Source organism: Sciurus carolinensis, chromosome 5 (assembly GCF_902686445.1).
Source record: "Sciurus carolinensis chromosome 5, mSciCar1.2, whole genome shotgun sequence".
Taxonomy (NCBI): Eukaryota; Metazoa; Chordata; class Mammalia; order Rodentia; family Sciuridae; genus Sciurus; species Sciurus carolinensis.
The window spans coordinates 101118524-101139512 of NC_062217.1; the positions used below are offsets into that span (position 1 = coordinate 101118524).

General features: G+C 43.3%; 1 protein-coding gene across 4 annotated transcripts in view; it reads left to right on the top strand.

Annotated features, from left to right (window-relative positions):
* Positions 1–3280: 3280 nt before the first annotated feature.
* Positions 3281–20989, top strand: part of Wdfy4 (WDFY family member 4) — a 278477-nt gene continuing 260768 nt past the window's right edge. Inside the window, exon 1 of one of the 4 annotated variants that reach the window (XM_047553400.1) lies at positions 3281–3425. In XM_047553400.1, coding sequence (XP_047409356.1) covers positions 3394–3425 — 32 coding nt within the window. In that variant the 5' untranslated portion in view covers positions 3281–3393. Of the gene's footprint in view, positions 3426–3479; positions 3943–20989 lie in introns of those variants that run through there. The other 3 variants (XM_047553398.1, XM_047553397.1, XM_047553399.1) reach the window with 3 other exon arrangements.

Genomic DNA, 20989 nt, shown 5'->3' on the forward strand with positions numbered 1-20989 from the left:
TTATTATGTGTGATATAGTACACTTTTTAAAGCATTCTTCATCCTCCCCCAAGCTCTGCAGACTCATTGAGGTTAAATTCTTAACATAACAATCCAGGGAATATGATTTGTAGTTGCATAGTTGTAAGTATGATAATTATAAGAAAACCCAATTCCTAGGAGAGATGATAGCGGCAATATCCTGGAATGGTGGCCTTGCCAAGTCCTTCCCCATGCTTGGACCTTGTCAAGCAGCATGGTGGTAATGGTCCCCACACTGCTTTCCAGAGTGGTTGCACCAATTTGTAGTCCCACCAGCAATATATGAGTATACCTTTTTCCTCACTTCCTGGCCAACACTTACTATTGCTTATATTCTTGATAATTGTCATTCTAATTAGAGTGGGATGGAATCTTAGAGTAGTTTTGAGTTGCATTTCTCTAATTACTAGAGATGTTGAACATTTTTTCACTTATTTGTTGATCAATTGTAGATCTTCTTCTGTGAAATGTCTGCCCAGATCCTTGGCCCATTTATTGACTGGGTTATTTGCATTTTTGGTGTTAAGTTTTTTGAGTTCTTTATAAATCCTGGAGATTAGTGCTCTATCAGAAGTGTGTGTGCTAAGGATTTTTTTCCCACTCTGTAGGCTCTCTCTTCATGTTATTGTTTCCTTTGTTGAGAAAAAAAACTTTTTAGTTCGAATCCATCCCATTTATTAACTCTTGATTTTATTTCTTGTGCTTTGGGAGTCTTGTTAAGGAAGTCTGGTCCTAAGTTGACATGACGAAGAGTTTGATCCACTTTTTCTTCTGTATGGTGCAGGGTCTCTGGTCTAATTCTAGTTTCTTGATCCATTTGAGTTGAGTTTTGTGCAGGTTGAGAGATATGGGCTTAATTTCATTTTGCTGCCAGTTTTCCCAGCACCATTTGTTGAATAGGCCATCTTTCTCCATCGTATGTTTTTTTGGCACCTTTGTCTAGTATAAGGTAACTGTATTTATGTGGATTTGTCTCTGTGTTCTCTATTCTATTCCATTGGTCTACCTGTCTATTTTGGTGCCAATACCATTCTGTTTTTGTTACTATAGATCTGGGAGTATATAAATCCCTTTTGTATAGTCTTTTTTAGTTCAGCCAGGTACTGGGCGCACACCTCTAATCCCAGTGACTTGGGAGGCTGAGGCAGAAGGATCATGAGTACAAAGCCAGCCTCAGCAACAGGAAGATGCTAATCAACTCAGTGAGACCCTGTCTCTAAATAAAATACAATATAGGGCTGGGGATGTGGCTCAAAGGCCCTTGAGTTTGATCCCCAGTATCCCACCCCCCTAAAAAAAAAAAAAACTCTGTTGCAATTATCACTTGATTTGTTCCATACCACACTGCATTAATACCACTCTATAAAAAACAAATTTGAACATGCTAATTATATCCATATAGAAGTGAAAATTTCAACCTTGATGTTCTTACTCTGAATTGAATGCTCTTCGTCTGCTTGGTGTGGGATGTCCCATATGAGGTTGTGAAGTGTAGATGGCTGAGAGACCTGGTTGCATGCAGTTCATTCTGTGGGATTCTGTGAACTTCCCTTGCAGACAGATGCTCCAGATTTCCGTTGTGCATTCACAGGCAGAGTGCTGGCCTGTCCCATGATAGCACTCTTCGTACCCCTATGGAATGTTTTGGTGTTTACTCTTCTCACTATGGATGTCTGATTGTCAGTCAACATATCAGATTTTATTCATGAATTCATTGGTGAGAACGAGGGAGAGTTTTGTTACATACTACAAACACTTTACATATCTCCAAGATTTTTTTCTTCCCTTGGCGTGCTCTACATGCATACTTTCAAATTCTCTTCTTATCCCTTATTCTCATGCACAGTGCATGAGAATACAAATGAATACAAATACAATACAAATGAAGATACAAATGAATCCACAGATCCAAGTGCATCCCCTACTGGTCTCTGATCCATAGTCACTTCTTCCCAGGAAAAAATCTTGTACCAACTGCTAAGAAAATTCTCCCGCACCAGTTCTACAATGGCACACACCGTGCACAATAAATCTTGAAAATATTCTAACCATGGATACTAAGTTGTTGCTTTAAAAGGAATTGGAGTCCATTTTGGTTTGGCAAAGTGATAATTAATGCTGTCACATGCACCTGTTCCTTCTCTCAAGAAGATCTGTAGGACCATATTGCGTACTACCCTTCCAGTCTTTGCCCACAGAAAGCATCCAGCCAGTCTTTGCCCACAGACAGTGGAACACGAGATGAAAACTGGAGCAGAAATGTTGGTTCTGCTGACCCCTATTAGAGAGTGTGAGGAGGGATCAGCGTGGATTTGGGGCCCAAACTGAGAGCTGGTCAGATCATCTATTTTGGCTGCTGTCTACTGACAAGCATGTATCAGTGCATTGAGGTTTCATCTCAGATGCTGTTTTCATCTTGGAACCAACCTTGGAGACTTACTGCTTCTCATAAGAGATGTTGTTGTGGTTGCTCACGTATAGTTACTCATAAAAGATCGATTGGCTCTGTGAGCTAAAAACCAGTGATGAGCTTGAGTGTCAACCATCAGGTGTTCATGCTACCAACTGCCCTTGCTCATAGGGCAATTGTATCTTTCCAGAGATCACAGAGAGGTATTATGTGTGAATGGATGTACTTGCTGGGCCTGTGTGGATGATGTCATGGATAAATGACATGAAATGATTCAACCTAGTGCACTCAAAGGAATGAAAATTTAGATACAGTGTTTTGGAGAATTTCAACTTACCATTTTAAGTTTCAGTCATCATCTCTGCTGTGTTACCACATAGTTGGCCATCTGACATCAGGTGACTTGATTGGTGGTTCAATTTAGATCTGAAGATAAAAGAGGAAGGAATTCAAGTGAGAATCTCTGAGCCTGGTGAAGGGGGCTGATGAGCCCATGCAATGTCCAGGGTTGCACTTTAGACATGCCTCTCATTAGATCAACCTAAATACCATTATTGTCTTCCTTTTACTAGAGGCTCAGAGAGGGTAGGCAGGAGCCGATGCCCACACAGTGAGGGAATAGTGGACACAGAATTCAGATCTATGCTGTTGGGGTGTACTTTCCTTCTTTGTCCTTGGCCCCACCCAGCAGTGCTTGACCATTGCGAGTACAGCCCCAAAGGCCTTTCTTCAAAGGTCAAAGCACCAAGCCAGAACTCGAGCAGCTCCGTCATCGACTGGGGGTTGGGTTGGGTAGAACTAGGCATCTGCACTCTCCACTTCTGCTTTTTCCAGGAAATGAGCAGAGACCCAGCATGAGTGATTCATAGTGAAACATTGTTGAAGGCTGACATACTGGGCCGGGTCTTCTTCCCCTGAGCCTAAGGGGCTGCGGCCAAGGATGGAGGCACCCTCACCTTCTGATGTCTGTAGGCCCTGACTGCCACCTCTCCAGGTAGGTCACCTTGCTCTTAGTCAAGCCAGTCCAACTGAGAGATGGGCATGGGAGACCTGTCTGTCAAGGTGGGGCTTGCTGGCTGCTTCCTGGAATACTAAGCCTGGGGACACATGTGACCACTGGTGCCTACTCTGAGTTTGTGGTTGTGGGAGAGAAGGTGAGCTGCGGAGCAGGAACTGTATGCAGTGAGAGTGGCTTTGTGGTCAGGGTCACTGGGGTGCCTATGTCTGCTGGGTTTGTTGAGCCACACTGGGCTCCAGCAACGCTCCTCATTCTCCCACGGAAGATCAAGCCCTTTCTCACGGCTCTGCTGGGAATGTGATCCTGCCACCTCTGGGAAAGGCTGACACTGGCCTGTGCCCATTGTTGAGGGGATGGAGAGAGGGCCTTGACTCCGAGACTCCCTCCCAGCCCCTGTGCAGGACTCCAGAGGGTGCAGAGCAGTGGGGGCCACTCCAGACTGGTCACCAAGAGACCTGCATCAGTGGTGGCCTTGTTGTCACTTGGAGATCTGGTAAGTAGACGCTTCTTTGGGGCCTCATTTCTCTTATCTGAATTACCACATCAAACCGCTGAATTGACACATTCTTTGAATAAACAGGACTGCCTGGCTCATTAAGGAGTAGTTCTTCTCCCTTCTGAAATAAAACCTTCTAGAATATTGGACTAATCCTTTGTCCCAGTTCCTCTGAATTGATAAATAAGGGCTTTATGTTCTTTCAATGAACATCTGATTTTAATTTGATTTCTACATTGTTGTCCTTTTAATTATTCAACAGATATTTTTTGGGAGGCCTTTCCCTGCCCAGGCCTGACAAAGGAGACAGTCGATGGAGGGGTCTGTGGTGCTCAGAGTCATGGGCTAAAGTGGGTTGAGACTGGGAGGCTGGAGGTGCTTAAGGCTGGAGGGGAGACCTGAAGGAGACAAGGCCTGTGAGTTTCTGAGACGTGTTTGGCAAAGTTCCAGAGAAGGAGGCTGGTGGAGACTAGCATGGCAAAGTTGGGAGAGCAGTGTGTCCGGGGACACAGCTGGAGAGGTAAGGAATGGGGTCAGATTAGGAAGGACCTCCCTGTTTGTCCATCAGAGGGCCTTGGCTGAATTCCTATGAACCTGGGAAGATTTTCAGTACTAAGTGGAAAGAAAAGGCAACTTAGAAGAAGTTTGTAGGGTAGAAGGAATCAAAAGAATGGGTTCTTTTGGATCCTGTGTGTTGACACTTTAGTTTTGTTATTGAAGATCATCGTCATCTTTGAAGTCCTCTGTGTGTCTGTCCACCCTCCCTCCTCAGAGGCAAAATATTGCCAGTTTTGGTCATATATTTATGATTTTGTTTTGAACATTCTGGAACTTCATAAGCATGGGATTGAATATTCTTGAGATGTGCTTAATTGGCTCAAAATTATGTTACTGGTATTCATGTTGTTGCATGTGCTTCTAGTTCATTCATGCTATATAGTGTTCTGTTGTATGAATATATCAGAACATGTCTCTGAGATGCTGCAGATGGGCACTTGAGATATTTCTAGGTTTCTGTTTTCTATTTTAACTACTCTTGTACAATATATCCTTGACTGTGTGTAAGAATTTCTCTAGGGCACATACTCTAAAAATAGAACTGGTGGGTCATGAGGTTTACTTATTTTTAGCCTTATTAGTTGATACTTCCCAATGTGATTACAGTTGTTTCTCAGTATCCTCAGTGGGGATTTGTTCCAGAATCCCCTACGGACACCAAAATCTGCAGATGTTCAAGTTCCTTATATAAAATGGTGCAGTATTTGCATATAACCTACACGTATCCTCCCATATACTTTAATTCATATCTAGATTACGTATAATAATCTGTGGTTGAATACAAAGACGTAGATCTACAAATGTAGAGAACTGACCATATACTATTTTACTAATCCACTAGCAATGGTTCAAAGTTTTTGTTCCCCTACATCTTTACCAACATTTGACATTGTCTGATATTTATTTTTGCTAATCTGGATGCATGAAAAGCCATCTAACCAGGTTTTAAAATAGCATTTCTCAAGTAACTAAAACTGATCATCTTTTTTATATGTTTACTGACCATTCTGGACCCTTTTGCAGGTTTAAATCTTTTGCCCATTTATGTAATTATATGTCTTTTCATCCTATTGATTTGCCACAATTAAATACATATTATTACTATTAAGTTTATTGCAAACATTTTTATTTTGTTTGTGCCTTGTTTCCTTATATTCTTTGCAATTTCTATTAATTGTTAAACTAGTTAATTTCAAACAAGCTTAATTTATCCACCTGTTCCTTTATGACCTACTTCTTATGTGTTATTTAAAAAATTCTCCTCTACTATACAATCATAAATTATTACGGTATTATTTTCAAAAAATTATAATTTTGTCTTTTACTTTTTAGTCTTTTATCCACCTGGAAACGATTTTTTTCTGTATGGTGTGAGGTAGAGGCTAATGGTATTTTAAAAAATTTGTTTTTCCATACGTATAATCAAGAGTCTTGGCTTCATTTATTCAAAAGTCATATTTCAGTCACTGAGCTACAATAGTTCTGTTGCAATCAGGTCATCATATACATGTGGGTCTGTTTTTAGGCTATATTGTTAGTTTGTCTATTCTTTTGCTAATACTAAATGACTTTATTTACTATAGGCTTATAATAAATTTTGATATTTAGAAAAACTCCATATTTTATCTTCTTCCATTCTGTCCTATTTTTAGTACTTTATTCCTTCATATAAATTTTAGAATCAGCTTATTCATTTCAACCAGAATCCCATCTTCATATTTGACTGGAAATGTAATTTGGGGAGAAATGATATCTTTATGAAAATTATTCTTCTAATTCATGAACATGGTTTGTCTCCCCACTTATTTAAATCTTCCTTAAAGTACTTATATAAAATGTTATAATTTTCATAAAATAGTGTATATTTCACCTAGATTGATTTGTAAGTGGTTTGTAGTTTTATATCATCTCAATGATATTAAATTTTTTGTTGTTGCTGATGTATGCTTGTATTTTAAAGAAGAAACATTTTGATTTTAATTTGGGGAACTGATTGCAGGAAGCAAAGGAGACAAAGTGTAAATTTTTTTGAAATTGTCCAGGCTAGAGGTGATGTGGCTTGCCCCAAAGTGATAGTGGTGGAGATAATAAGAGTGGTTAGAGTGACTAGATTCTAAGTAATTCTTTGAGTGTGGCATTTGACCATGTTCTAGGTGTATCATATAGGAGAAAGTAAGAAATGAAAGGTGATTCTAGAACAACAGAAGTATGGGATTGTCATTTACTGAGCTGGGTCAAGGTCAGCAGATGCAGATTTGGAAGGTTGTGTTTGTTCAGGAATATGAGTTTGAACATATAAAGGTGGAGACATCTCTTAGGTATCAGGTGGAGAAATGAAGTGTTGGTACTACACACCCCCTGACTCTTGGTGACCTTCCCGTCAGGAAAGCAAAGCAGTGTGACCAACTGGCAGTGGCAGGGAAAGGAAGTATGGTATGTTTCCAAGCATGCCATACTTGGAAACATGGCCAGTCTGAATTGAGAGGCACTATGAAGTTTAAAATACACACCACATTTTAAAGATATTATAAACTAACATCAAAAATGTAAAATATTTCAATAATACTTAAAATATTGACTTAATATTAAAATGAAAATATTTTGGATATGCAGTCATTATTCGGTATCAGTGAGAGATTGGTTCCATGAACCCCCTTGAAGACACAAATCCAAGGATGCTCAATCCTATATTTAAAAGGCACAGTATTCACATATGATCTAGGCATATCTTTCCCTATATTTAAAATCATCTCAAAATTACTTATAATACCTAATACAATGTAAATGCTATGTAAATATGTTATGCTGTATTATTTAGGAATAATGACAAGAAAATTTTTTCCTCTTTCCACATTTTTTTAAAATACTTTTTTAGTTGTTTATATGTGGTGCTGAGATTCAAACCCAGTGCCTCACATGTGCTAGGCAAGCGCTCTACCACTGAGCTACAACCCCAGCCCCTCTTTCCACATTTTTTATTGGTGCATTATAGTTGAACATAATGATGGGATTTGTTGTTACATATTCGTATATGCACATAATGTAACAATAAGACCAATATCACTCCCAAGCACTTCCCCCTTCCCTCTGCACCTCACACTCCTTAGTCCCTTTCCTCTACTGATCTCCCTTTGATTTTCATGATATCCTTGCCTCCTACCTTTTCCTTTTTCCTCTCTACCTTCCACATATGAGAGAAAACATACAACTCTTGACCTTCTGAGTTTACCTATTTCACCTAACATAATTGTGTCTAGTTCTATTCAGAAGAAAAAAAAATTTACACATGCCTACCCCACCAATGACATTTTAAATTTGAGGCAGGTCAAAATCTGCCTATGTGGAACCTAGGAATATGGATGGATGGCCTACTGGGGTTAAAGAAAATATAATTAAAAATTAGCCTATTTATGTTTAAATTTTAAATGTGGTTATCAGAAAACGTAAAATTACACACAGAGCTTGAATTTGTGGATGACTTTATATTCTATTAAGTAGCAGCCATTAGAGTGCCATCAATGATAATTCCTGTTCCATGACTTTCATGGGAAAACATGATTCAAGGAGAGGAAGTTTGAAAAGTGAGAAGTTGCTTTTCCCAGATAACTCCAAGGAGAGAAAGTGTGGAGGACAAAGAATGGACTTAGCACCTAAACCAGGCACTGAATAGGGTACTTATATTTGCAATCTTATTTAATACTCATGATGAGATCACCTTCGTTATTCCCGTTTTAGAAAATGAAGGCTCAAAGAGGTAAGGTAAGTGACCAAGGTGGGATTTGAACCTAGTCCTGATTTCAAAGCCTGTGCACTTTGCATTGGACAACACTACACCAAAGGGTTCAAGAATTAACACTTTCGTGGAGGGATAGTTCATATTTGGCAGAAGCATGAAAACTTGCTCTGGTCAAAGGATTAATCCTTCTTTTGAGAATTCATCTTCACAGACAATTCACAGGAAGCAAAGTAATTGTGTTAAGGATCCTTTCCCCCAGCATCACCTATAAAAGCAGTGGAGACACTCTGAATGCCCAGTTGTTAGCCAAGGAGAGAGTCACTTATGGGCAAAGGACCAAGAGGATGCTTAATGTTCATTTTATCAGATAACTGAAGGAAAAGGGCAATATTTATGATATGACAGTGGGTACCTGATGTAATTAAACTGTTTTGCTTATCAGTTACAGGCAAAATATGCTTAGATGTGAAAATTGGCATGCAAAATAAGAGTTCTTATTGGGCACTGTTTTCAAAATAATAAGAATATTGCCCAAATAATACAGTTTAATCAGTTTTTTAAAAAATTTATCCACAAACTATTAACAGATATACAAAGATGAGTAATGTACATAGGAAGATTCTTACTATGTGATGGAGGTGCCCAAAACGTAGGGAGTCAATAATGTTGAAACACGCTACAGGGAAACCACAGTACTTTCTCTAGCTCTGTGTCAACTTCGTCCTAATCAAGGAGAAAGGCCCCAAGTGTGGAAGGTAGCGAGCAGGTAGATGCGTGTAACAAAGGCAGGGACGCAGTCCTCTGCAATTGTTTGTTTTCAGCCTCTCTACCTTGAATACCGGTAGCCCTCATTAGGAAGGGCAGCGACTAAATGCCCAGCAGAGAATGCGCAAGAGCGAGCACCCAGCGCCTGCTCCTCCGCCCGCCCAGACGTTCGCATCCGGCGCATGCGCGGCACCTGCCCGGGGAGGCGGGCGGGGCTCCAGGCACCGGCTGTGAGGAGCCAGGAGTGCGTGAAGAGCCGGAACCATCCGGTGGGCGAATGTCCTGACTTAAAAAGAGGGGAAAAGCCCCAGCGGCATTACCCTGCTATCCTTTTAGTCTTTCCTTTCACACACCTGCGGACTCTGGCAACTTATCAGGGAAAGGAAGAGCTGGTTTCCCGCACGGATTCTGGATTCTGCCGCTGCTCCTGTCGGGGGCGGGGGCCTCACCCGCTCCCGCCCCCCCCCCCCCCCGCGCATCTGCCCGGAAGTTCGCCTTTTATTCCACAAAATACTTCTTTGCTTACACAATTTAAACTGTCCGAATTGTTTAATTTTTAAAATGTATTTAATGTGATGATTTTCTCCTCTAAGACACTAATTAAATAATTGATACAAACAATTGGAGAACTGTAGGAGTGAGCGTGTTTATGAATAATGATAACTCAAGAAAGTGATGCGGACCTCAGGTATTATAGGAAAGATGGATTTGGGAATTACACAATGTAGACGTTTTTTCTGCCTGACGCCACAGCCTGTGTCTTCACTTGTTTGCGTGAGCGACTTTTACCTCCAGACCTCTCCTTTCACCTGCACGTGAGGATTATCAAAAACCCACCACCACTGCCCCACTGTAATTGCTGAGAAGGATCAGGTATTGATGCAACCTTGGCGACTGGAAAGGGCTTTCACCTCCTTGTTGTAGCTGTTTTCTAATTACAGGATGGGCCAGTGGTGGTAGAGTCTAAAATTGGAAGGAGACAGTGTTTTTTCTTGTGTCCAGGACGCAGCCTTGAACTGTGTCTACAAGGTAGCAGGAACTGGACATGTGTAACTGAAGAAGGGGCTTCCCAGACAGCGAATGGGAGAGTGAAGGCAGAGAGAGTCAGGGTGTGGGTGAACAGTTCATTAAAGAAGACACCACTGTGTGTACAGTGGGATATTAGGCAAGGAAATGGGTTGATTATATTATCCAGGTCCTGAGGCTTGGGAATGTTCCCAGAGGACATGTGGAATCATTGAAGATACATGCATGGGGGAGTAGCATGATGTAGTCGCAGTTCTGAGTCTGATAGTGTGGGGTAGGGTGGAAGCTTGGAGTCTGGAGGCACAGAGGCCTTCCCTGGTGAGGCTGGGAGAGGGGAGAGAGGTATTGGACTGTGCTGGGTCCTCTCCTGGTGAGGCTTCCAGGAGAGGCTTCAGTGAGGGCAATCACCAGGAGAGCCTGTCTCAACCACTTGTGCAGCATTTTGGGGTCCCTTGGCTTCTTCTGATTCTCTTTAGATGTCATCTTCTCATCTCCTGGGCACACAGAATAACTAGGTTTGGGTGAAGGAATATTCCTGGCACATTAAAAAATTCACCAGCTTGTGAGAGACTCATTCTGGTTAAACAAATATTTAGTTCTCAGAGGAGAAATCTGAAGTCTGTGAACAGGAGGCTAATTTGAAAAGCAGACCTTCATTGGCAGAGAGACCCTTAAAGAGACCTCAGGTTGTAGGTGGGGAAACTGAGTCACAGAGAGGCAGAGAGACTTGACCCAGGGCTGTCCTGCATGCCTCCTGTGAAGAGCACTGTTTCCTCGCTCTTCACTTTGATGAAAAAACATATTGGGGCAAGTTTCACTTGCAAGTGTTCCTTTTTCTCATTGACTCACAAGCAAGGTTTTTGGGTCCAGATCTGACTGGCACAGAAGAGGACAGAAGCCCAAGAAAACCAGTACCTTTCTTATGTATGATGGAGGTCCTTTGTTGTCCGTTTGATGGTCAGTGAGAATTAAGAGATGCTTCATTCTTAGCGAGCCGTGAAAGCAACCGTTTAGTAAGTTTTTCATATTCTGATCAAATTATACTTGAAATTGAATAAAGAAAATGATTGTGTCAGCAATCCGAGTCATCCTGGAAAGGTGTAAAAATCTTTCTCACCTGAGCAGGTGACCTCAGGAATGCTGTAAAATTCCCTGTTGATTTCACTTCTCCCAGGAGTTTTGAGGGTAAGGAATCAGAGGGGGCGGCTCACAATCTGCAAACCTATGTGTCCTAGACCCTGCTGTCTACACTTTCTCTCTGCTCCCACCCCACATTTCTCATCAGTACCCTAAACCACCCACAATTCATCCCAGCCTGTCCTTTGTCCTCTAATTCCTCCCTAACCTGCCCATGTGGCTTACTTCAGATTCCCTCAGTTTCCATTGCTAAAGCACTTTTTTTTTTTTTTTTTTTTTTTTGATAACAGGGATTGAACTCAGGGCCACTCAGCCACTGAGCCACATCCCCAGCCCTATTTCGTATTTTCATGTAGCGACAGGGTCTCACTGGGTTGCTTAGCAACTTGCCTTTGCTGAGCCTGGCTTTGAACTTGAGATCCTCCTGCCTCAGCCTCCCAAATGGCTGGGATTACAGTTGTGTACTACTGTGCCAAACTCTGCAAAGCCTCTTCTACTCTCTCCCACCCTCTCTCAACATCCCATGTTACTGAACAGCCAGCCTTTTCCCTCAGTCCCTTGGGACTGGCTTCTTCTTCCATGGAATATTCTAGGCATACATTTTCTTGCCTCCTCCTCCCAGGAATCTGTAAGCACATGGCACTAAAATCTGGGACCAGCAACTAGCAAAAGGCTGCTGCACACTGTCCACCTCAATCTCTGCTAAGAGTCTCACAGGGACTTCCAGAATAGCTTTAAGGCATGAAGGTCTGCAAGTCAGCCTGGCATTTATGACCCTCTCATTATGCATGTCCTCCCTTCATTCATGTCCCTTCGGCTTCATATTCTTCATGGAACCAGAGCAGGGTCCCAAACACGCTGCCTGAAGGACCCATCATGATTTTGCAGTGCCCATCATGGGCACCAGTGATTCTGAGCAGCCCTCTCAGAACTCTATGCCCCTCCCCAGGCTGGACCACAAGCCTCCTCATGCCCCATAGCGAAGCACCATTATGTCTGCCATCTGTCCTGCTTCATCTGTTCTCAGCTGGTCCCCCAGCTTCCCCAACTGTGAGCTTTGAAGTCCAGGATGTAGATGTGTGATTCTTCTCTTTCCATATCTAATAATCGAATGACCCACTACAAGTACAGCCATAGCCCAGTGGCTTAGCTTGGACAGCGGTGACTAATGTTGGATGTGCCAGTGTCAGAGTGTCAGCAAAGGGAGAAACTGACCTGCTGGTGCCCATCTTGTTCCTGGCTAATGAACCTTTGACCTCCAGGCTCCCAAGAATCAACTGTTCCCTTGGGTGATGGTGTTACCTTAGAGTCCAGTTCAGGGCCTGCCTGCTTCTGTGAGCTGAGGCTAGACAGAAGAACTGGCTCAGACCTCCCATGGCCAGTGGTTGGTAATCACTTTGCAGATCCAGCCAGGGAATCCCTATACTACTCAGCCAGTTACCTGCTGGGATCTGAGGTGCCCCCAGGGCCATACTTTTAACCACTGTTGACCACTGTATAAAGTAAACCTGAAGTGATAGAAGAGGGTGGGGAGTGCAGAATCAGAATTTGACCTTGTTTTTTATGATTATTGGTGGTTTGATTTTAGATGAAATACTTTCTTTCTCTGAGTCTCAATTTCTTAGAGCCTTGCTTTGCCCATCCATATGGTGGGGATATTAATGCCTACCTTAAAGCTTTTCTATGATTAGAGATCATTGGTATCTCTGTTGCTAGATGCTCAGTCATCAGCAATACTTCCTTACATTTCAATGGAGGCCAAGATGCCAAATGGCTCCCATGTGGAGAGGCTAGTGACTAGGGACTGAGCTTCTTGCTACTGTGTTATCCCCCACTTATGTCTTTGTGCCCTGAATGATGGCTTCACCTTAGCTAAGCTGAGAGTGCCTGGCTAGGGGAACTGCTCCCTGGTCATTTTTGGCAATGTGGAAGTCAGTATACATACTGAGATTCAAAACCAGCTCCTTCTGTGGGACACTGGGAGTTCCTGTATTCCTTTGCATTTGCAAAAACCACAGAGGTGTGTGCTGGCCAGGAGTGCAGCATGGTCTGGAATCAGAAAAAGGAAGTTTTGAGATTCTGTGGAAGTTTCTGCCAACCAGCCTGGTTCCTGCCACCTGCAGTCCCCACCTTAATCTTCAGGGGAATTCCTGAGCTTCTGGAAACAACCTGAGTTGCCTCTTTCCCTTGAGTCATGTGAAGCAGGTTGTAAGGTCCTGGACTCTGCTGTTCTCTGCTTACAGGTATGCTTGCCCTTGGGGACATGGAGACACTCACTCATTGGAGGAGTTGGACAGCACCAAGGTGATTGTTGGGATCCTTTGTGAGACCCTGGTTTCCTCTGCTCCATCTGAGAAGCTGTACATGCAGGGCCCTTGTGTAGGACCTTCTGACCCTGTCCTCTCCTCTGCTTTTCCAGTCCTGTCCCAGGCCACCTTTTCTACCTGTTCTGATATGATGTCCCCTCATAAAGGTTTGCAGTCTTAGGGACAGCCCTCCCATTTCTGGATCCTACTTTTTATCCTCATGATGGCCAAATCCTTACCTCCACCCACATCCCAGTGCACTCTTAGGCCCACTTGTCCCTGCCTTGTCCTAACATCTGTCTTGACCAGCTCCTTGTTTGAGAAAACCCAAGATTGGACAGACTTTCTGGTCAGACCAAGAAGTGAGGACGTAAGAGACAGGAGGGGTCTTCAAAGGGACTAGGGCAGCTTATCCTGGCCTTGAAACAGGATCCCAAAGACCAACCAAAGCAGCAAGGAACAGAGTGAGAGAGGACTGTGCCATCATACGGCCTGTGGGCAGAGGAAATGGGCACTTTGTGCACAGCTGGAGTACGCTGGACATGCTCTCATGAACAGTGGCCTGATTAATTCTTTCTACAACTTTTCAAGGAAGACGGCATTCCCATTTTACTGCTGCAGACACTGAGACTCAAGAGAGCTTGTCACCAAGGCTTTGTTAGGAAGAGGTAGAGCCAGGGTTCAAACTGGATCTTTGTATCTGTGTGCTGCTGCTCTTAGGCAGCCTACCCTTGGAGCCAGAGGGCCTGGGCAGGCCAAAGAAACTGGGTTCAGGGTGCTGGTATTGTCTTCCCAGGGAGTCAAGGTCAGAGGAGACTACCACACAGCCTAAGCCCACAGGATCCTCTTCTAAATGCACTGAGTAGTCCTGCTGGTGAACCTGGAGCCCTGGCTCATGCTCAGTTCACAGATAACCCAGGAGTTGATGAATGACCTCCAGGTAGCAAGGACTGCCATGAAGCAGAAAAGACCCGGAGGTGATGCCTAGTTCTCTCCCTCTCCCACCCTGTGAAGTTGAACAAACTGCTCACCTCCCTGGGCCTCCGAGGTCTAAATAGCCCTGTTTTGGGTCTGGCTGACTGCTGACCAGGATAGCCTTTGTAGAATGGTGTTGACTGAGTTGTTCTCCTGTTCAGAAACTTCAGAATTTCCATATTACTCAGAGTATCATATCTGGGTCAGCCTCACTTCCAGGTTCTTCATGACTCTGCCCATACACTGTTTTTCATATTCTTAACAGCTACCATGTCTATCTGTCACACATCTGTTTGCCCTGAGCTTCTTTCCTGCCTGGCCTCCTCTGAGAAGCCCTTCCACCCCGACTGGGCACTTGTGTCCCCACTGATCCTCTCACTTTTATTCTTCTAAAGTCCTGGGCCCTGGACTAAGAGAATTGCCCAGGAGGGGACATCTTGCTCTTACGATCTTATGGAGCCTCTGCTATGGACCTGTTTTGTTTGTTTGTTTGTTGTTTTTTCTCAAACAACAAAATTTATTTTTTCATAGTTCTGGATACTATAGGCCCAAGATCAAGGTTTTTGGCAGGTTTGGTTTCTCCTGAGGCCTCTCCCTTTGCTATTTGTTTGTTTGTTTATTATTTGTTCTTTTTAGTTATATATGACAGCAGAATGTGTTTTGACATGTTATACATACATAAAGTACAACTTCCCATTCTTCTGTTTGTACATGATGTGGAATTACATTGGTCATGTATTCATGTATAAATATAGAAAAGTAATATATGGACCTGTTCTTCCTTATATTTCCAGGGGCACATTTTCCAGATAAGGTTGGCATTTTAGACAGTCACATCTGAGATTCTGCAGCTCTCAGCATTAGGAACTAGGACCAGAATCCAGGTCTGTCTGATGCCAAACTCCACATTTTGTTTGATGTTTCTGTTTTCTGTCCTGGAAGACAGCACAAATCCCCCAAGAGTTTGAAATGCTCCAATTTAATTCTCTGGCCCTAAAGGGTGTTGTGATGGTGGTAGTGTCAAGGTCCCTTGACATTGTCCTGCTCCATCTCTATAGCTGGTGATCTTTGTGAGTGCAGATCAGACCAGGATATTAGTGAAGTGCCCTTTCTAAGCAGCAACTGCCTCAAAGAGGAGCAAAGGGAGGGTACTCAGTCTTTTCCAAACTTCTGGTATGTCACTGACCACCTTTCTCTCTTGAGGGTCAATCCTCCACCATTTCATGTCTAGTCTTTTTCCAATTTGTTCTTAGTTGCAGATCAAACTCGGGTGTGGGGGCTGCATCTTTTATTTACAACCCCAAATATGGCTCCTCTTTTGCTGCAGTCTTTTAAGAAGGTGCAATCTACTGCTGCATCTGCCATGCAGAATCAGTTCCATAAATACTGATGGAATATAAGGAAAAGTCTGGATGGTGAAGGTCTCCACTGGGCCTTTTCCAAGACTGCCATAGAACAAAAGTGTGTGTGTGTGTGTGTGTGTGTGTGTGTGTGTGTGTGTGTGTAGAGATTCCTTTTAAGAAATTGGCTTACACAATTTTGGGGGCACTGGCAATTCTGAAATCTGCAGAGCTGGTGAACAGGTTGGAGACTTGGGAGAGTTGCTGCTGAGTCTGAAGACAGTGTGTGTGCTGGCAAATCTGGAGAGAGCCCAGAGATCTCTCATGAATGACAGTTATTCAAAAGCACCATGCAAACCCAGCAGGCAGGTGCAGGTTCCAGAACACGCATATCACAGAGGTGACAAGACCTTGCTGTTTATTTGCTCTTCCAGACACCTGGCATTCACCTGGTCCCCACTTTGGCAGCAGGTGAGGTCTGAGAGGTGACAGCATGAGTGGAGGGATGTGGGAGGTGAAAAGAGCAGTGTCCGTACATGGGGGTTTTTGGTTCACCAAGGGGAGGATGGGGTAGGGCATGGTAAAGAAGGAGGTCTTGAGCTCAGTGTGGAGAGGTTTCCAGTCTGGGGATCTTGAAACCATCAGGGACAGGAGCAAAGGGAGGTATTACAACATCTCACTCTTCTCTGCCCCCTTCACACTGCACGCCTTAGCACACGTGAGCTCAGGCCCTCAAATACATGACTGATTTGAGCAAGGACTTTTCTCACAGGGTAGGTCACTGAGTTATTTTAAAATTTTTGGCTATTTGAATAATGCTGGTATGAACATGGATGTACAAATATCTGTGTCTCTGCTTTCCTTTGAGTATTTTTTCTTCTCTCTGTTTTTTTTTTTTTTGGTACCCAGGATTGAACCCAAGGGCACTTAACCACTGAGCCACATCCTAAGCCCTTTTTACATTTTATTTATCAACAGGGTCTTGCTAAATTGCTTAGGGTCTAGCTAAGTTGCTGAGGCTGACTTCAAACTCAGGCTCCTCCTGCCTCAGCCTCCCAAGCTGCTGGAATTATAGGCATGCATCACCATGCCCAGGTGGTTATACTTTAAAAAACAAATAATTGCTCTATCTTGTCTACTAGTTCAACCAATTTGACAAATTATCAATTATAAATAGTCTTTTTCATCAGATGCAAAAGTGCACAGGAACTTGGGAGAAGTTTTCCTACTTGACTAATGTGGAGACCCAGATCCAGGAAGAGCATGGCCTCTGATCTGAGTATGCTTACAATGAAAGGAACTTGGCATTCTGAGAAGGAGAGAGTGTGGTTAAGAAAGAGTGTGTGGACTCTGGAGTCACATGCACAGAACTTGCCCCATGACCCTGTGAAGAGCTATTGGACCTCTCTGAGGCCTTTTCACACACCCGTAAGACACCGCTACTTTTGCTGTGAAGATAAAGGAGAAGACACAGAGATTAACATGTAGAGCTGCTATAGAGTGAGCTCTCAGTAAGGGGGTTATTTCTGTGATAAATACATATTTATGTTATCAATGTACCAGATAAAGAACTCAGGACTAAGGACCCACCTTCTTCTTAAATTCGTTTTCTTTCAAAATCTCAGGACATCTATTTTCTTAAAGTCAGGTTCATTGAAGTACAATTTACATACAAAACAATTTACCTGTCCTATAGTTCATTTTGACAGTCATGTGACCACCAGTCAAGATAACTCTCAAATTCCCATCAGCCATTGATAATCACCTTCTTACCCCTAATTCTTAGTGACCTTTGGTCTATTTCCTGTCTCTATAGTTTTGACTTTTCCAAAATGTCACATGAGTGGAGCAAAACAGAATGGAGCCTTTTAGATTAGCTCTTGTCACTTGGACTAATGTCTTTGAGATCCACCCTGGCTATTGTGTACATCATTAGTGTGTTCCTTTTTACTACTGAGAAGGATTCCATTGTATGGATATGGATGTTTATGGATTTTATTTTCTAGGTTTTAGAAGCTATGAATAGAACTTGTATAAATATTCATGTATAAGTTTTTGTAAGAACATAATTTTCCATTTCTGTAGGGCAACTAGCCAGGAGCAGAATGCTGGGTACATGTTCAAAATTATGGGAAATTGCCAATGTGGTTTGGATGTGAGGTGTCCCCCAAAACCATATTTGTGAGACAATGCAAGAAGGTTCAGAGGAGAAATGAATGGGTTGTGAGAGTCTTAACCTAACCCATGAATTAATCCCCTGATAGGGATTAAATGGTAACTGAAGTGGTAAGGTGTGCTTGGAGGAGGTGGGAATTAGGGGCATGGCTTTGGGGTATTTATTTGTATCTGGCAAGTGGACTCTCTCTTTGCTTTCTGATCATCATGTGAGCTGTTTCCCTCCGCTACACTCTTCCACCATGATGTCCTGCCTCACCTTGAGCCTCGAGGAGTGGAGCCAGCTGTCTACAGATTGAGACCTCTGAAACTGCAAGCCCCTAAATAAACCTTTCCTCCTCTAAAATTGTGCTCATAGGGTCTTTTGGTCACAGTGGTGAAAAAGCTGAGTAAAACACCAAGCTAACTTCCAAAGTGGCTGTCCCATTTTACATTCCCTCCAGCAAGAGTGAGAATAACAGCAGCCATTCCTCCTTGCCAATCCTTGGCATTATCAGGTTTTGTTTGTCTTCTGAAAACATGTCAATAGGTGTGCCCTCATATTTCATGTTAATCATCTTTCTCCTAATGTTAATTCTGTCATCACCTCTGTACCTCTGACTATGTCAAGGGGGAAGTAAGATGTGAACAGAGTCCATATTACTGTAAACTGTCTCCCTGACTCCCTTTCAATTCAGTTTTAACTCATAAAGTCTCCTTGTGAATGTGGAAGGGTGGGGAATAGGGAAGTAAGGTCTACCTGCACCCTGCACATGTATTTTGAACAACATTGGTTTTTTTTTTTTATTTTTTTTTCTGGAGAGCTCCAGGTTGGGTCCAGACTTTGCTGAGACAGGGACAAGGGTGTTTGCATCTGCTGATATGCAGCCAGGAAATGATGTTGAGTGGAAAGGAAAGCAGGTCATTTACAGCCAGGCATGGGAAGTTGCTCTTCTATTCTGTATCACCTGCTCTAGGGAAATTCTCAGGCTCTAGGGTCTGGGGGGCCGTGGCCCATGATGTAGGTGGCTAACAGGCATCTCTCTTACCTGGAGTTTGTAATCCAGAAACTGGTATAGTCACAGATGCTGACAGAGAAAAGAATTACAACTTTCCATTTTATCAAAGCAATTCTTCCTTTCCAGACTCCTCATCACTGCAGAGTGAGTCCCAGATTTTCCTCTGACTAAGCCCTTGAGGTTATTCTACCTACGTTCTTGCTCTGGGTTAATTTTTCCCCAATAATTAACAGTAGCTTCTTGACATCCTAGTGCCAAGGGTTGCCAAGTCACATTTAACATTCTGAGATGCTCACCTGTTGGCCAATCTCTGAACGGAAAGTCAGGAATGAAATAGTGGATCAGGATGTTTATTTAGAAGCAAAACACCTGCAAACTAGCAATCTCTTCAAGCTCCAGTTGTTGCCCTTCAATGTGGCAGCTGTGTACAGGATGCCCTGTACACTGGAACAGAACTTCAACCATGCTGCATGTTTTTGCAGAGTGGGTGGAATGGAGGAAGTATTGGCAGTGTTGCCCAGAGAGCTGGGGGCCTCTTGACTACATATGTATTGCTACTGATGACATGGAAGATCCCCACACCCCTTTCTCTAACACTCTCACTCTCTCTTTGGTTGCAGTACACCGGCTCCCTACCCATGATGCACAGGGTAATTATAGGGTGGGGAGTCTAGGCCCAGCTCTGCCTTGTGGCTTCTTAACTGAGTTATTTCCCATTTCTAGGTTTCAGTTTCTCCTCACATATGTGACTCTAATGATCTCACCTCCCCTACCTCATCACACACAGTTTACAAGCCCTCATCCTACTAGGGTTCATTGTTCTGCACCTCCTCTGTCATCATGCATAAAGGACAGAGAGTGGCACTGAGATCATCAGAGCCACATATGTGAGGAGAAACTGAAATCTAGAAATGGGAAATAACTCAGTTAAGAAGCCACAAGGCAGAGCTGGGTCTAGACCCCCCACCCTATAATTACCCTGTAACTCCTGGTCCCCTGGTTCTTTCTGCCTTCTGACTGCAGGTTTTGTTACAGGAAAGCAGGGATTCTAGTCTGGTTGATCAGGGCAAGTGGAGCAGCCATGTTGAAACCTGGCTGAAGTCTCACATAGCCAGAGCCTGACCCAAACTGGAGAGCAGGGTGCAGCTGGAAGGCAGTAGCGGGGCTTGTCTTTTCCTGGAGAGCCCGGGACACCCTGTATGCTCCTGTCTGCTGTTTCCCAAGGTCCTGTCCCCATGTGAGCCTGGGGTTTGTGGTCAGTCACCTGTGTGTATTGCCAGTGATGTACAGGGCAGCAAATCCTAGACTATCCAAAGAACTGGAGTGGTTTCTGCTCCTGCCACCCCCTGGTGAAGGAACCCTGGGTAAGTCAGTTCTTTGCACTGGTCTTTGTGTCATCTGTGAACCAAGGCCAATAGCATTGATGTTGTTAGATGACGGGAGGATTAAACCAAGAGGTGATGTACCAGGTAAACATGGATTAACACACATCTTCCAATCCTAAGAGTGAACTGGGTGAGCACTTAGAGCTGTAGTGACACCCTTGGAGGAGGTCTTATATCACTCCATCTTAAAATGAGGACCCAGAGGCAGAGAGAGCTTTATCATTGATCCTAAGCCCATCATATTCAAATCTGAGCTGTCAGGCTCCAGAGTCTGTAGTAGGAGCAGTGGACTGCTGTTACTAGAGTAGAAACCATAGAAGCTGAGGACCAGAAGTGGTATTTGTTTAAGTTGATGGTAATTATGAGAAGTGCCCTGAACTTATATTCCCACAGGTGCAGACCCAAGTGGGGAGGAGGACCAGTGTAGGGTTGGGTCTTGACTTTATTTAAGATTTTAATATTTTGTTCATCATGGATTTTTTGCATTAATTTTGATTCTTAAAAATATTGCATTGGGCTGGGGTGTAGCTCAGTGGTAGGACACTTGCCTAGCACATGTGAGGCAGTGCATAAAAATAAATAAATAAAATAAAGGTATTGTGACCATCTACAACTGAATTTTAAATTGCATTAATTTTTTTGG